The 13,707-nt window shown below is 29.9% G+C and overlaps 2 protein-coding genes across 2 annotated transcripts in view; both read right to left on the bottom strand.

The window, feature by feature from the left end:
- Nucleotides 1–1,391: 1,391 nt before the first annotated feature.
- On the bottom strand, nucleotides 1,392–5,233 carry LOC148275531 (protein N-lysine methyltransferase METTL21D-like). Its single transcript, XM_088235569.1, has 3 exons — nucleotides 4,886–5,233; nucleotides 2,387–2,585; nucleotides 1,392–1,916 (listed from the first exon to the last, which is right to left on the bottom strand). Exons 1-3 carry the CDS (start codon nucleotides 5,146–5,148, stop codon nucleotides 1,677–1,679), a joined length of 702 nt encoding a protein of 233 aa, XP_088091695.1. The 5' UTR covers nucleotides 5,149–5,233; the 3' UTR covers nucleotides 1,392–1,676.
- Nucleotides 5,234–5,754: 521 nt separating this feature from the next.
- LOC148275530 (peroxidase-like) overlaps nucleotides 5,755–13,707 on the bottom strand; it is a 74,012-nt gene continuing 66,059 nt past the window's right edge. The window contains exons 10-13 of the mRNA XM_088235566.1: nucleotides 12,159–12,458; nucleotides 10,073–10,219; nucleotides 9,166–9,265; nucleotides 5,755–7,293 (exon numbers count right to left, since the gene is read on the bottom strand). Coding sequence (XP_088091692.1) covers nucleotides 5,755–7,293; nucleotides 9,166–9,265; nucleotides 10,073–10,219; nucleotides 12,159–12,458 — 2,086 coding nt within the window. The remainder of the gene's footprint in view (nucleotides 7,294–9,165; nucleotides 9,266–10,072; nucleotides 10,220–12,158; nucleotides 12,459–13,707) is intronic.

Genomic DNA, 13,707 nt, shown 5'->3' with positions numbered 1-13,707 from the left:
AAAAATTGTGGTTAAAAACCAAGTTTTTTTTAAAAATTTATTTTATTATATTCTATTTTATTTGGAAAATAATAATAATAATATATGTTTCTGTAAACTTTTCATGTATTTTTGTATGTAAGGGAATTTAAGTTTTCCTGTTTTATATTTATTTATTTCTGATTTAATTAAATAAGTAAGGATTGAATTTAAGTGTTTTTAGAAAATTCATAATAAATATGCACGTTGTAACAATGAAATACCCACATAAGCTGCGTTTAAAAAAATAATAATATTATTGTACCAACCTGTTTTTGCCAAAGATTTTTCAAATTATTTTGTTTTAATGATTATTTACTTTTTTACCATTGTTTTTCAACTCTATTATTTTGTACCGATTTATTTGAATTACCTGTCTTGCAATGTTATTTTTTCAAAAATGAAAATGACGCATCCTATTTAAACATTATAGTTGCGTATTACTTAGTAAAAACCTGCAACCTTTTACAAAAAAAATGTTTTAAAAATAAAAAAACATTATTTAGCACACTTGCAAATATTCAGTGAACAAAACCAATAATATAAATAAGTCAATCAAATAATCAAACAATAACAATTAACATGTAACAGTAAGTTCACAAATTACAGTAGAATGTGTCTCCATTTACAAGAATTATCTACTAGAGTGTCAGTGGTGTTTTAATACTTTCGATAATTGGAATGTATTTACATATAAATAAATATAGTATTTCAAAATTGTAATATGCACTGTAAAATATTACAATATATAAATAAAAAAAATTATGGCAAATCCACTTGAAAAAAAATATTAATAATTTACTAAGATATTATTACTACGGGAAAAAATCTTGTATCTACATATTCACATCAATAATATTTTATTTGATATTCTGAGAGACCAATATGCGTGTACATAATAAATATTAACACCATATAATAAAAATTACACATTCACATTAAAAAAAAAATATTTCTATTTATATATCAAAAGAATTTTTAGAGCTTTAATTCAGAAAAAAAAAAACAATGATTAAAGTTTTATTTAATGTTCTAGAAAGAAAAATTCTCCAAAAGTACATAAGATTTTAAAAAAATTTATTTTACAGTGGAGAAATCGTGAAATGTAGTTCTGTCCAAAGTTATACCAACCGAAGGAAACAGATGTGTAAAGTTTTTCTGTAAGATGTAAGTTATACACACATATTATGTAATAGCATAAATCTCCTTTTATTTGTTATGTGTACATAATGGTTTGTTAAAATATTGTGTGATATTAAAATCAAAAAAATTGACATATGATCTTGTGCGATTCTGATAGAAACCAAGAGAGGTATATAATACTTTATATAGAGTTTTATTAACGACGTTGTAATAAAACACTTCTTATATTTAAAAAAAACTTTCTTCCAGGTACTTGACACTACTTAAATATATTATTTTAATTAAATCACTCTATCACTGCTGTTGAATTTGGTGAAAAATCATAATGTATAAAACGACATTTGTAATGTCAATTAGTTTGTGTCAATAAAAAAAAACTAGTAAAAAAATGTAAAATTCTTGTTATTTTTTATCACAGAAAAGAAACGAGTTATGGCTGAGAATGTTTCTCCGAAATTAATTATTTATTTGAGGTACACCTAATAGAATTGCCTATTTATTTAAAAGTGAACTCTTCATGTATCTTCTTTTCTGGTACATTCTAGGATCAGGATGTCATCACTGGAATATTCCGGATGTTGTTCACTCGGAGGTATTTCCCTAATATTGAAGGACTCTTGAAGTTCATTGTAAAATGCCTTCCAAAGCACTTTTTGAATGTCGGAATCTCTTAATTCTTGTGCGATTAGAAGTTTGGGCTTATTTGGTACTGACAGATTTACGTTACATAAGGTCTTCATCAGTGGACTGAGGGACTAAAAAATTATATAAACAAGATGAATATATAAAATATAATTACTCCCATCCAAAATCATGTGAGCACAAAAAACCACAGGACCTAGCCAGCTTGTATTTTATTGAATTTTGAAGAAGATATGTCCAAATTTTGAAGACATACTGGAATTAATCCTCTATTAAACAATAGGTAAGTACTTATAAAGAAGTCTAAAAATTTAAACAAATAAATATTTATGTTTAATAATGGGCAGATAGGGACATGTTGTATGTTGTAAATCTTAAACTTTCAGAAAGAACAAAAACGAATCATCAACCTATAAAAATCCTATTGGCATAATCGCTTAGTTCAAAAAATAAGATATTCTACTCTACAAACTTTGGATAGTTGGTGACTGGCTTTAACACATTCATAAAGCAAAGAAAGAAAATAAATATGTAATTGAAACCAAAAATCATGTAGCCTTTTAAGAAATAAAAATATACTAACCTCTTCATAATATACGCAATCTGCCATCACCACATAGTCAAATGTCATATCTTTTATGATATCAGACTCTATGTCTCCCCAGGACAGTGACTCGGAAGTTGCAAATCCTCCCTGACATCCCAACACAACTTTATTTTCGGTTATATTACACCTGAGCAGGGATAGTGTATCCGGTAGGTCTGTTAGGATCACTTCGGCACTACAATAGAGTTATCCGTTGTTAGTGAAAGGAGAATAAATGCAACGATGGAAAAATATCATTATAAATAAATCAAATTTAAAAGAAGGAACGTTATTTGTATCTTTTTCAAACTTATAAAAACCATATGGTTCTAAAATTGTAATATTTCGGGAGTTAGCAATGAGATGTCATCCAGATAAGTAACTTATGCAAGAATGTAAAACGTAGAAAATAAATTACAAGAATGCCAATACACATGAAGTGTATATGGCAAGAACGGACTGTTAATGAATGTCAATATTTTGGTAGAGCAAAAAGAAGAATAAAAACCTTATTTGTAGGACACTTGGGCTCATGTTTTCAATTAATGTAATATATATTTTTATACACAACAGAATCCAAAAAAATAAAAACGTCTACTTTATATTTTTAAAAACTTCTTTCTTGAGCTGATAAAAATGAGCTTGTTGCAGAAATTATCGCATTTTGACAATATTTTGGCAGCAGTGACTCCATATTTATTTCCTACAATGAATAAAACCGGGAGCCACTTTTTTTAGTTTTGTATATTCCATTTTATGGAACTCATTCGCTCTTTGGCATAGAACAATAAACGTTCCAAATTTTCGGTTTGGTTTAACAAGAAACATATAACGGACGGTTTGCGCTTGTAATTCTCGACTTGTGTACCTACGGCCCATTGTATTACTGAAAACAGTAGCTAACTAAAATCGGGTTGTGGTCCTGTGGTTAGTGTCTCGGACTCACGGATTAAAGGTCCGTGGTTCGAATCCTACTCTACCCCAACTCGATTCCCATTTTCTAATAGTGAGTTATTTACAACTCGTTGAAAATGGCCTTCAAAATTAAATATTTGGGTAAATCATAAGAACGCAAATATTTCTTTTAAAAAAAAAAAAACTTCATGGCTGATAGTCATAGAATGGTTTTTGTCCATATGAGAGGGTGGCGTATTATAACTTTGAGGTATGTATACACGCGCACATAGTGTGTTTTTGGCTAGTAAAATGTATTTTTTATTGTCGTCAAACAGTGTTACTAACCCTAGTTAGGCAGCCAAAGCAACTTTATATTAATGTCATAATTTTATATATCTATAGCGAGTTAAATAAATTATTCTTATCAACAATGTTTGTAGATAAGCTGGATTTCTTCATTAGGAGTTATTTAGACCTAAATTTGTCGCAACAGAGACGGTAAACATTTTGAGAAGGGAATATGGAATATTCCCTTCTCAAAATGTTTTCTCTCTCTGTTCCAACAAATTAAGATACAGATTGTGTTAATATTATGTGAGGATTTTCTGTTGCCCATCTGCTAATCAAGTTTATATTCGTTTCATTTCTAACATTCTTACATTCTCTTTCGCGGTGGCTTCTTATATTTCGTTCATAGAGAAAACTAAATATATAAGGAGAAAAGAAGACAAAATATATTTGAGTACTTATCTATTCCTGGAGTTTCATCAATTTTGGTTAATAGCAACCTCTTTCATATCGTACTCTTCGTATTACACCTCTACTGATTTAGTTTTTTTATTTTATTTCATTGAAAAGCCAAGGCACATTTAAGAATTTATAAGATATTATATTATAAATACATATAAAGTGCAATTAGAGGCTTAGTTTTCTTTTTTGTTACAATTTCATTACTTATTAACCCGCGTTACTGCGACTTCTCGCGTAAAAAACCATTTAAAATCTGCTACATCTCATTAAAAGGAATCTTGTGCTGCATTTACTCACCAAATGTGGAATTTCTTAATGTACCACATCTCCAATTCTCCAATCTCACTCGAGCTATTAATAATTATTACAATGACCAACCACTTACAGGTACTTTTTTTAAGGAATGGCTTATCACCATTTTGGTGTTTGGCCAATGTCATGTTGCGATACCAACTGTACTCAGTAGTATCTATATTATGATGGACCCATTCTTCTTGAACTTGTGGGCATGTTTTCAACTTTTTACATAAAGCTAGGTCATTTGACGAATTGTTGTAGTAAAAAAGTATTGAATCCTCTATTCCCAAGATACTACTAGAATATGCTGACTAAACTAGGCAAACAAATATATTATTTGATGAAATCCAATTTCATCTCGGCTTTAAACACAGCACTATTATATTTATGACCCTTCTTTATACAAAACATATGGCCTCAAAATTCCTTCGACCTGTTTACAGTAAGTATACAAATAAAATCAAAAATACATTTCATTGGCCATTATTTGCGCCATAACATATTGGAAACGGTGGATGGTCATCGAATATTTCGATTTAAGATTTTACATACCCTAATGTGGCTGCTGTCAATCCAACACATCCGACTCCAGCCCCTAGCTCCAAGATTTTAAGCCCGTTTAAAAGATTTTCTGTTTTTTGACTCATAACCTCTAAATACTTGGATAGAACAATCGATGCGTCCCATACCACACAGCTAACATCGCCCTCTAACTTTTGATAAAGTGTAAGTGACTTGGAGCAAACTTCAATATCCAAAATCCTGGGATATAATTCACCGTGAGAAGCACTTTTTTGTGTTTTATAAACCGACATTATTTTAGATCAACAGTAAAGTCGTTAAGATGTTTATCACCGATCTATTATTGATGTTTACGATTATGACATGACGTTCCAGCTGGTGTTTTCATTTTTAAATAAATCTATGGTCAACCTGTCATTGCTTTCAGTGTGACCACTGAACGTATAAAAAGTTCTTATTCGAGATTCAACGTATTTTTCCCTAATTTTCATGTTTGGCATTTTTGTTCGGAAAATTCAAATGTTTTTCTTATCTAAAACCAAAATGGGTTATAATATTTATAAATGATTAGTAATTCAGAGATAATGTGTAACTAGTATTAATTTAAAGTGGGACAATCACGTGAAGCGTATGTTAATTTTACCTCACAAAATAACAAGTGGAAGAATTGAAAATTTTTTTTTAAGTAGGAAAGTAAATTTTACAATCAAATAAATAAATGTTTTATCTTTGGCCAGTAAGAATGACAAAAATTACAAAAACCTTAAAATAATAACTGAGCAAATATAAGTTTTCAATATAGTAACCGATTTGGTATTAAATAATAACACAAGAGGTTTTATAAAATGTTTTTAATCAATAACAGTTGAATATGAATTGTTTTTAAAACTACCTTAACTCTAATTCTTTATAGGTTGACCATATTCTAATGTCCAAAAATAGTTATCATTACCCGCTTGCTCTTCAGCTTTTTTAGTTTTATCCACAATCCCTTTTACAGCCTCTTTTAATTTTGGATCATCAATATAATCATCAACACTCCCATGATGTATATTTTTTTGGTTACTTTCATCGAAATTAGCATATTCTGGAACAAAATCATAATCCTCTTGTTTTTGGTTTTTGCTTTCACTTTCCTCTTCATCACTCGATCTATTTTCAGAATTATTAGAACTATCAGATTTTTCTTGATTTTTATAGTCGGTTTCAGTTTCTGCATCTTCCTCATTGTTTTCTTTTTTTCCATCATCTTCTTCATTTTCTTCTTCTTCATTTTCTTCTTCTTCATTTTCTTCTTCTTCATCACCTTCATAATCAGAATTTTCTTTGTTGTGTATTTCTCGTAACTTGTCAAAATATTCACTATCAAACTGTCCAAAAACTATGTCAGGAAGCTTGATATTATCTAAATGAACTGACGTGTCACCAAGAGCTATATGAAGATCAGATTGAGGATCTTCATTGGTGTCATTACTTTCTAAATGTTCATTGCGTTTTTCTTGGTTATCTTCATGTTTGTAATTTAAAGGTATATGTTCAAATTGTTCTTTAGCATTTTCAGATGTATTATCATCACGATTTTCTGTTTCTTTGGATTCCTCACTATTATTTTCATCTTCAAAGATGGGTGGATGTTCCTTATCTATCCATTCCACGCTTGAATCACTATCTTGACAACTCCTTTTAACAAGTTTCGCATTAGATCCTGCACCGTTGGCATTGTTGATCTTTTTTGCTGGATCACAGCCGGTTCTTTGATTCTGGTTAAGATCGTTGGACTCGTCAGTAAATTTATTTGAAATATTTGATTGTTTTTCTGTTCGTTTGTGTCCCAAACTTTGTTTTCTAGGGAATCTTTTGTTATTATTACTTTTCGCGATACTGTGTTTGTCCAATATAAGGGGATTGTAGATCTCTTTTGTTTCTTGATTTTCATTATTGCTATTTTCTCTTGTATCTGAAATAAACCTGCCATCAGTATATTCAGTATTATCTTCATTTTGTAACCTTTCTTGAGGCTTTCTCTGACTTACCAGTATTTTATCACCATAATTACTGTAATAATCCACATTTGGTTCATATGCATAAGTTGGTTTAATTGTTTGAGGTTTAGATGCAAAAGTTTGTGGATCTGTATCTTCTCTTTGATCTAAGAGTATAGTTGCTTTGGTGGTAGCTAAACGTTTTTTTCCTTGGTGGCTTCCAGTTATCTGGGACACTAAGACGGCCGCCACCTGTGAGTCATTATTTTTATTATTTTTTTGAGATTCTACAGGAAAATTGTGTGAGCTGTTAGCAGTAGTTATGAAAACATTGCGCCTTTTCCGACGCAATGCATTTTTGTAATGACCAGTAGATTTTTCTAAGGGTTCTTTTATATTTTTCTTTTCCGTGCTGATACTTGTTGAATTTGCAAAGAAGACTTGGGTTTCACGTTCCTAAAATAACAAAAATATTTCAAGAGAAAAAAATCTTGCTTGTGTTACAATATCTTAAGAGTTTTATTATTTTTACTGACTTCTAATTATTATATTGAAATATTTGTGCAATATTAAGTGCATGTTCAAACAAAAGACTACTTACTTTAACCATATCTACATGAGAATACCTTCATACCTTACTATAGTACTTACAATGGGTAAAGGTTAAAAATAAAACAACAATATTCATTTTGAATAAAAGATATATTAGAAATATTTACATTTTATGTAAAATAATGTACATTGCAGGTTCCATTAATTTAATTGATCGTCTGTACATGATTTTTACAAGTAGCAGAGATGGGCAAAATGCTGAATATAATTTATTTTGTACTTACTCAATTAAGTATTTATTATAAGCATGTATTTAAATACGCATCACAAATGTTTTCTTCCATTTGAAACGTGTATTTTCCTTCTGCCCATCTCTGTGTACAATGAATTTTGCATTTCAAAACTATCTAAATGCGAGCAATGGCAGATTCGTAAATATAAAATCTATATAAATGATAAACTAAGATGATTCTATGAATGTTATGAATGGTATCTAAAAGTACAAATGAAACTTAAAATTATTTATAAATAAATGATACAAAATGGATATATCTTGTTTTCCAATAAAAAAATATTTTTGTATCATCCTTTCTCGTGCGACATTCTTCACTCTTACTTCTTATATACGAGTATAGTACACACTAGCATTTTGGTTTTAAATGCTATTAATGGCAGTTTATAAGACTTTCTTCAAATCTAATACATATTTATATTTATTGAAAAACATTATGAAAGCGATCAGTGATCATAATGAATGGTAAAATCTAGGAATGACACATATGAATGAAGGATTAAATAAAAAATTAAGAGGTTGAGCCGAAAGAAGTCATAAAATAGTTTTTAATTAATAGGAAAGAGTTTGAAAAGAAATGTGCTAAGGTATGTTAAAGTATGAAGATGAAATTTAAAAGGCATGGGATTACAAGTATTTCTAAAACAAGACTACGATACAGTGAATGGTGTGCTTTACAGTAGAAAGTATAGAGTGATTTAAGATTTTAGATAAAGAGTGCAGTGAAAGATGGCAGCAGGATTACTTGAATGCTATATTGTCGCTGTCTTCCTCGACAACTTGCTGTAAAGAAATAATACTTGTGAAAAATGCAAATGGAAACATGCAAAATAATCTATGAATAACCAAAAACTAGAACAACATACTCCTTAAGTAATTAACATTCTAAATTTACTGTGCAATAAGAAGGTAAGATGGAAATGAAAACACAATTAGTCATGAATCAATTGGTATTTAGGCAAATAAAAAAATATAAAATCATTGTTTTAGAAAGATATTTCTGAGGTAGATAGAAGAAATTGGAAGCTAGATTTATCTAGGGGAAGAAAGACCTATAAATAAAATGACTAATTAACCTAAAGTGGTCGAATTGATGAAAAACATTATATTAGTTACTTAAATAATACATACGTATGAAACAAGAATATTTTTTTTCCCCCAGTCCAGCTTTATTTACGGTAAAAAAAAATATTGTTGTGCGATAGATTTTAAAAAGTGAAAATAATAAAACGGTAAATATAAATATTAAATGAGATCCGGGTTTGGTTTAATAATACTTTAAATTTGATGTTTGTTGAAATTAGTTTAAAAGAATAATTCCTTGTTCAAAAAAATAAATGTTGTTTAATATCTGAACTGGGAGAGTATAATAATCAAGAGTTGATGAAATGGGTACAAAATATATTAATGTTATGATAGGATAAGAGTGAATGAGTGTTCTACTTCTTGCCGTGTCGGAAGGGGTTTTGTCCAAAATTACTCACGTAGGGATTCGATGGAATGTTAAGGTGACCATTATAATCCGCCCATTTGGTGAAGTCCATCGATGGAATGATTCCACTTCTGCAAGGCACTCTTGGATTGCTAAAGTAAAGAAAATATTTGTGAAAAGAAAATTGAAATGAAAAGTAACCTAATCAAAAATCAAAGTTCTTTGCCAATTTTCACCACTGTAATTCGGCCTTCTGGCCTGCTGGGGTGCGATTCAAAAAATAAATAAATCATGTCTCTACCTAAAAATTTTCAACAAAAGTTTTTTAAATAAAAATGGTAATCCAAATTTTGACTGCGCATAGAATATATTAGTTCATAATTTATTTTGAAGTTGATTTAAAAAAAAAAACGCTTTCACAACGATTCTCAGAACTTTTTACCAGTGCACATGGATCAAAAGTATGACTAAAACTTTAGTATTGAAAATCAAAAACCGAATTATTAGCTCTCAAACAATCTTTAACATAACAATCTATAATAAGAATTAGAAATATGAATAACAGTTTGTTGTTATATAATTATGTTTAATAATTTATTTATTTTAAAGTGTTTTTAAAAATATGAAAATGCCTTTTTTTAGATATATAAAAGCATACTTTCGGAAATTTTATTTATGTTATTTATAGCAAGCAAATATTATGACTTTGTGTTTATATAATTATGTTTTATAACTATTCATTAATCTATCAAAATAATCAAAATTGATGGACATGAATTAAATTAATAAATAAAATAACAAATTTAATGATTCAGATATAGATTTCAAATATAAGTTTTATTCTATATTTCGTGGTTTTACGCATGCTTGTATATGTTTGTTTTTTATTTTATATAAAAAAAATTAAACAAATACCCTTATAATAATCAACAAAAAGTATTAGTAAGCGTTTGTCTTACATTTCGTGGTCCGGTAGCACCATGGGATAAACCTGTACTGTGTCTATGATGTCAGTGTTGTCACAGATGATACGAGCTAACCTCGCCTTTCTGACTTCGGTGAGCTGTTCTGGGGTAAAGGATGAAGGCTGGTTGGGAAGTTCAAACCTTCATAACAAAAAAGTTTATAATTAAATAGGTACTATTATTTTTTATAAATAAAGGCATTTTGTCTGCAAATATATCATAACACCGGAACTGGCATCTACAGCTACAATATCATTATCACAATTTTTCTATCCCCACCCATGCAGTACTCCAATTGCAGCGTATCTGAATTATTTTTGCTAGATGAAAAGTAAGGTTAAAATATTGTAGTGCAGAACCACCTTTAAAACCAAAATTTCACATCCCCTTGCCAAGAATCTAACCGGGGACCTTAACATGGTACACACATGCCACACATTACACTCCATTTCTGTTTTTCGAATTTTTACCCGAGAGTAGCCACTGAGTCGAAAACACTCTTCTAGGGTTCTGGTTCCATTTTAGACAAATAACTGTATTCCGAATCAACCAGGTCATACAATACTTGCCCACATACCTTTTTTTTCATTAATATTACTGAATACATTTTTTATTTTTGTAATGTTGTTCTTTAGAGCAGAGACTGATATTAAAGAGTCTCTAAGTTTAATTTTATCTTCTAACCAATATAATATATTTTACATATTAATTATTTAAATTTCATCTGAGAATATGTCACAAATATTATCTGATTGATACACACAATCTCGTAGAGGTTACCCTAATTAAAGTGTTCATTTTATTTTGAAAAATAACAGGTGAAAGAATTAAAAACATATTTAGGTGTTCAAACATAGGTAGAAAGATAAATGTTACACAGTGCATAAAGTAACTAAATAATAATTTATGTCTAAACACTCGATTCTGGTTCTATTTTGAGATGGCTGACAATTCGTTGGTAGTAGGTACCTACTAACACGCTGTGCCCATCGATGCAACTATGAAAATACAAATGATTATGACTTTATACATTATTTTCCAAGTTCATATAAAAGAAAATAATACCAGTACGTATGGTTATATGTATAATATATGTATTATGTGTATAATATTTTATGCACATTTCAATTTTAATAAAATATTAAGTTTTCATACCTGTATAATCATGTTCTTTATCTTTTTGTCAAAACTTGTTTTATACCCTTTAAAAATATAATTATTGGTGACCAGTGGTCATCCATTAGAATGTTTATACGTCAGAGATAGTGAAATGCCAGGAAGTTATTTTAACTTATAAAAGGTCAAAAGTAATTCACCTGATTCTCGATCTATTAAATATATAAGAACAACGTTACAAATCTATTAAAAATGTGTTCTTCAGCTTTAAATTCTAGATATAAACTCTCATAACCATAATTGAATACAGACAATAACGGTAGAATTATAATTTTTCTCATTTTATGTAATACATAACCGGATTGTGGTCCCTAGCTAGTGTGGTGGACTCACAAATCAGAGGTATGAGGTTCAAACTCTACTCTGCCACTACTTGATTCAACAACTCGTTGAAAATTAAATTTTGAAACATGAATGAAAACTATTGGTAATTTAAAAAAATCAAAATTATCACAAATGAAACTAAAAAATAACAGCATCATCATCATCTAATCCTAATCTGCACCTGGTGGTTCATAGGACACTGCATTGGAAAAGTTCATGCAGTGTTTGTGTTACAGGAACATAAGCTGATTAGTTTTACGCTTCAGGTGCAAATCCAGCGGTGAAATATCAAATTGTAAAACCACATTATAAATACATTTTTCATTCTGACCCTCCTAGGAATGGAACCCAGGACCTCAACAAGCATAGTAGTGGTAGGAAAACAAGCCAACCATCACTTTTCTCATCTTGGTTTCCTATTTCAAGATTTTTACCTGAGAGTAGCTATCAAAATGAAAACACTCTTCCAGAATTCTGGTTCTATTTCACAAACGGAACTGTTTTACAACATTATTTATTAACATTGACAATGATTCATGACACGTTCCCAATTACAATTGGTAATGCTTTTTTTACTCACCAGAATCTATCTCCTCTTCTTGAGTAAGAGAATTGCGTTGCAATGACACAAGCAAATGTTGGCCCAAGCATGGAACCTGGTAGAGGTCGTTCGGAGACACCTCCGGACCATAGATCTACGTCGCTGGGGTGTTCAAATATAGATTCGTATCGCTGGATAGTCTCGTTTGGCATGGAGCCGAAGAGTTCTTGGAAAGAGTTGGCACCAGGGAGACCGCAGAATTTTCTGAACTCCATGTATCCAGGAAGACCGAATTCTCTACCACGCTGCATGTTGAAGGAAACGAGATCCATTCCAAACCTAAAGTAGTGTTATAAATTTTAGTTAAATTAAATTTCAAAATCTTAAAGAATATATGCAATAAAAATAAATTGATTAGTGTTCAAAGAAAAAATGCAAATTCAATATTCTGTATTATTTTTTATTTTCAAATGATTCTTCCTTAATTTAAAAAAAAAAATCCTTTTTTTTTTTAATATTTACATTTTTTAAATTGTGTTTTGGCACACTGTCTTTTCTAAATAGGAGTCCGATATTTTTCTTGTTTATGGTATTGTAACAATATTTATGCTGATTTTTTTCCCCAAAAAGAATTTGTTAAGTATACAATTTTGTACACAAATAATACCATGGTATTAAAAGATTTCTTTGCGCATGTTAGCTTTAAAAATGATGTCTCCAGACACTGGGGATTCATCACCCACTACACTGTTTCTGCAGTGATGAAAATTTGAGGGCATGGCGTTTCATGTCACATCGATATTTGAGGTTTTTGGCGATCTTCCTTCTCCATGGACAATAATTAGTACTTAATTTATATTCCAATCAACACTACCACTTTGAAATACCACTGGCTAGTCAAAATAGTTTTAGTTATGATGATTTGTAAAATAATATTATAAAATCATTTAAAAGCATTACCAAAAATACACACTATAATTAACATCACACTTTTTTTGCAAAGATAACAAAGACACAACATATGATAAGAAATATTTTTGATTCATTTTGTTTATTATTTTTATCAATTAATAGTATTAGTTTCGGAAAAAATAATCTCCATTTCAAATTACATAAATCACTAATTTAAAAAATATTAATTCTAGAAAGGCTGTTGTTATGCCTCTATACAAGGGAAAAGGTTCAAGAGTAGAATGCGGAAATTATAAAGCAATCAGCCTTTTGAGCGCTGTTGGCAAAATGTATGGAAGAATACTGATTGAGAGAGTAAGAAAAGTTACAAAGGTGTGGGATATTCAGAGCGGTTTTATGAATGGAAGAGGATGTATGGATCAAATATTTGCTTTACGAAACATGACAGAGAAATTTCTTGCTAAAAACCAAAAGCTTTTCTGCGCATTTGTCGATCTGCAAAAAGCGTTTGATAGAGTTGACAGAGAAAAATTATGGAAGGTGTTATCGGAGTACGGAGTAAGCGGAAATCTAACACGTGCTATTGCTTCTCTGTATAAAGACAGCAGAGCATATGTTAGGGTAAATGGATCATACACATCGTGGTTTGACATTCATAAAGGAGTGAAGCAGGGAT

Source organism: Micrasema longulum, unplaced genomic scaffold (genome assembly GCF_059751315.1).
Source record: "Micrasema longulum isolate JH-2025_06_02 unplaced genomic scaffold, ASM5975131v1 h1tg001401l, whole genome shotgun sequence".
Classification (NCBI taxonomy): domain Eukaryota; kingdom Metazoa; phylum Arthropoda; class Insecta; order Trichoptera; family Brachycentridae; genus Micrasema; species Micrasema longulum.
The sequence above is the reverse complement of the archived record's forward strand: the minus strand, read 5'-3'. Positions and strand labels throughout refer to the sequence as shown.